We start from the raw sequence: 1629 nt of genomic DNA, 5'->3' as shown, positions 1-1629 counted from the left end.
CGCCGCCACCGCCGCCGCCACCGCCGCCCGAGGTCGACGAGCAGGATGACTGCATGGCGGCCGAGCTGCTGCTGTTGCCCCCCGCCCCGTCCGTGTCGCTCTCGCTGGCGCTGTCCGCCATGGCCGCGGCGGGCTGGAGAAAGTAGGAGGAGCAGGGAGGCGGCGGCAGCGGCGAAGGCTGGGCTGCGAATGAGTGGGCGCCGGGCGAGCACAGGGGAGCGCCGAGCTGGGCGCCTGGCACCAGGGCGCAGACTCGGAGCGGCGGCGAGAGAAAGAGAGGGAGCTTCCCGCTGCCAAGGGACCTCCTCTGCCAGAGAACAGAGACCCCGCCCGGGCTCGGGCAGTATTGCACTGAGGCTCGCTCTGTCCCGGCCTGGCGCGCTCGCTAGGCCGCCCTGCAAGCTTGCGGAAAGCTCTGGGACCCGCCCGTCGCCGCCGCGGCCCGCCTCCTGGCGTCGGCCGGCGGGCTGGGGACGCGCGGGCACAGACGCTGCGGGAAAGCCAGGCTAACCTCCGCACCAGCAGCTCGCGGGTCGCACGTGTTCCGAGAGAGGGCCTCCGAGCGCCCTGATTTAAGCAGACGGCCGTCCGGCCTCTTCCGGGCTCGCCCCCGCTCCTGGGAAAAGGAAACCCAATGCCCTACTAGCCTTGCAGGTGCTGGGGACACGTGGAAAGGTCAGCCGGGTTCCGGCATCCAGCACCAGCTGAGTCGTGGCCCCATCTTCCGCCAACTGTGTGTGCTGGTGTCTCCCTCTGTCTGTTTCAAACATACACGCAGCGCTTTCAGTTTTCTCTTAGTGAGCCTGACTGACTGAGAGGCTTTGAATAGCGTTAAGAGAACAGAAAGTTACCCTGCAAGGAGCAGAATGGGATGAAACAACAGCCACAGGTTAACCTGGTTAAGGAAGAATTTGCAGAAGAGACACACCACACCCTCTTTGCTCTTCCTAACAATCTCATAAACCACACTGCACTCAATTGTTTAAACAAGGTGCAACTCTTTTTTTTCTCTTTGCATCTTGCAAACGGTGCCAGGACATGTCACGCAATACGATTAAAACACTGATGTCTAATCCAAAAAGAAAAAAAAGATAAACACTTGGTTGATTGAAAGACTTCTCTTTAAGTGCCAATTTTCTAAAATAACTGCAGACACAGCATGATGCTATAAAAACAGCAATGATTAAATAGGAATACAATATAACCACCACTTTTCCTTACTATAGTCCTGCCCACTCCTAAAAAACTTTAATATGTCGAAAATAAATCAGATTAATTACTCTAATGTGGTCTAATTCACGGTTCTATTTTTGTAGCATAAGAAATTTAAAATCAAAAATCTTATTCACCCCTTTCCCCTCCAAAAGAAAGGTTTGCTGGAAATTGGCCCAGCAGGTGATGATTTTAAACACTTGACACTGTTGACACAAAACAGCTTTCACTAAAGTATAAAAATTGGAAAGTGAAACTGACCAGGCTGGTTTTATTATCCAAGCTTATTCAAGGGAAGAACAAACACATGGAAACAAAACAACAAGAAAAAATGTCAAAATTTTTCCTATTGCTTTGAACTTGTGGAAAAGTTTGTAATGTGTTAACAAGGATAAAGAGGTGGGGAAACAAATGATT

At 52.4% G+C, this 1629-nt stretch overlaps 1 protein-coding gene across 1 annotated transcript in view; it reads right to left on the bottom strand.

The window, feature by feature from the left end:
* The window catches only part of CCDC6 (coiled-coil domain containing 6), a 97619-nt gene extending 96882 nt beyond the window's left edge, over positions 1-737 (bottom strand). Inside the window, exon 1 of the mRNA XM_025049324.1 lies at positions 3-737. Within this exon, the coding sequence (XP_024905092.1) occupies positions 3-121 (119 nt within the window). The 5' untranslated portion in view covers positions 122-737. The remainder of the gene's footprint in view (positions 1-2) is intronic.
* Positions 738-1629: the final 892 nt, after the last annotated feature.

Source organism: Pteropus alecto, unplaced genomic scaffold (assembly GCF_000325575.1).
Source record: "Pteropus alecto unplaced genomic scaffold, ASM32557v1 scaffold155, whole genome shotgun sequence".
NCBI classification, from domain to species: domain Eukaryota; kingdom Metazoa; phylum Chordata; class Mammalia; order Chiroptera; family Pteropodidae; genus Pteropus; species Pteropus alecto.
This window is presented reverse-complemented; position numbering and strand designations above follow the sequence as displayed.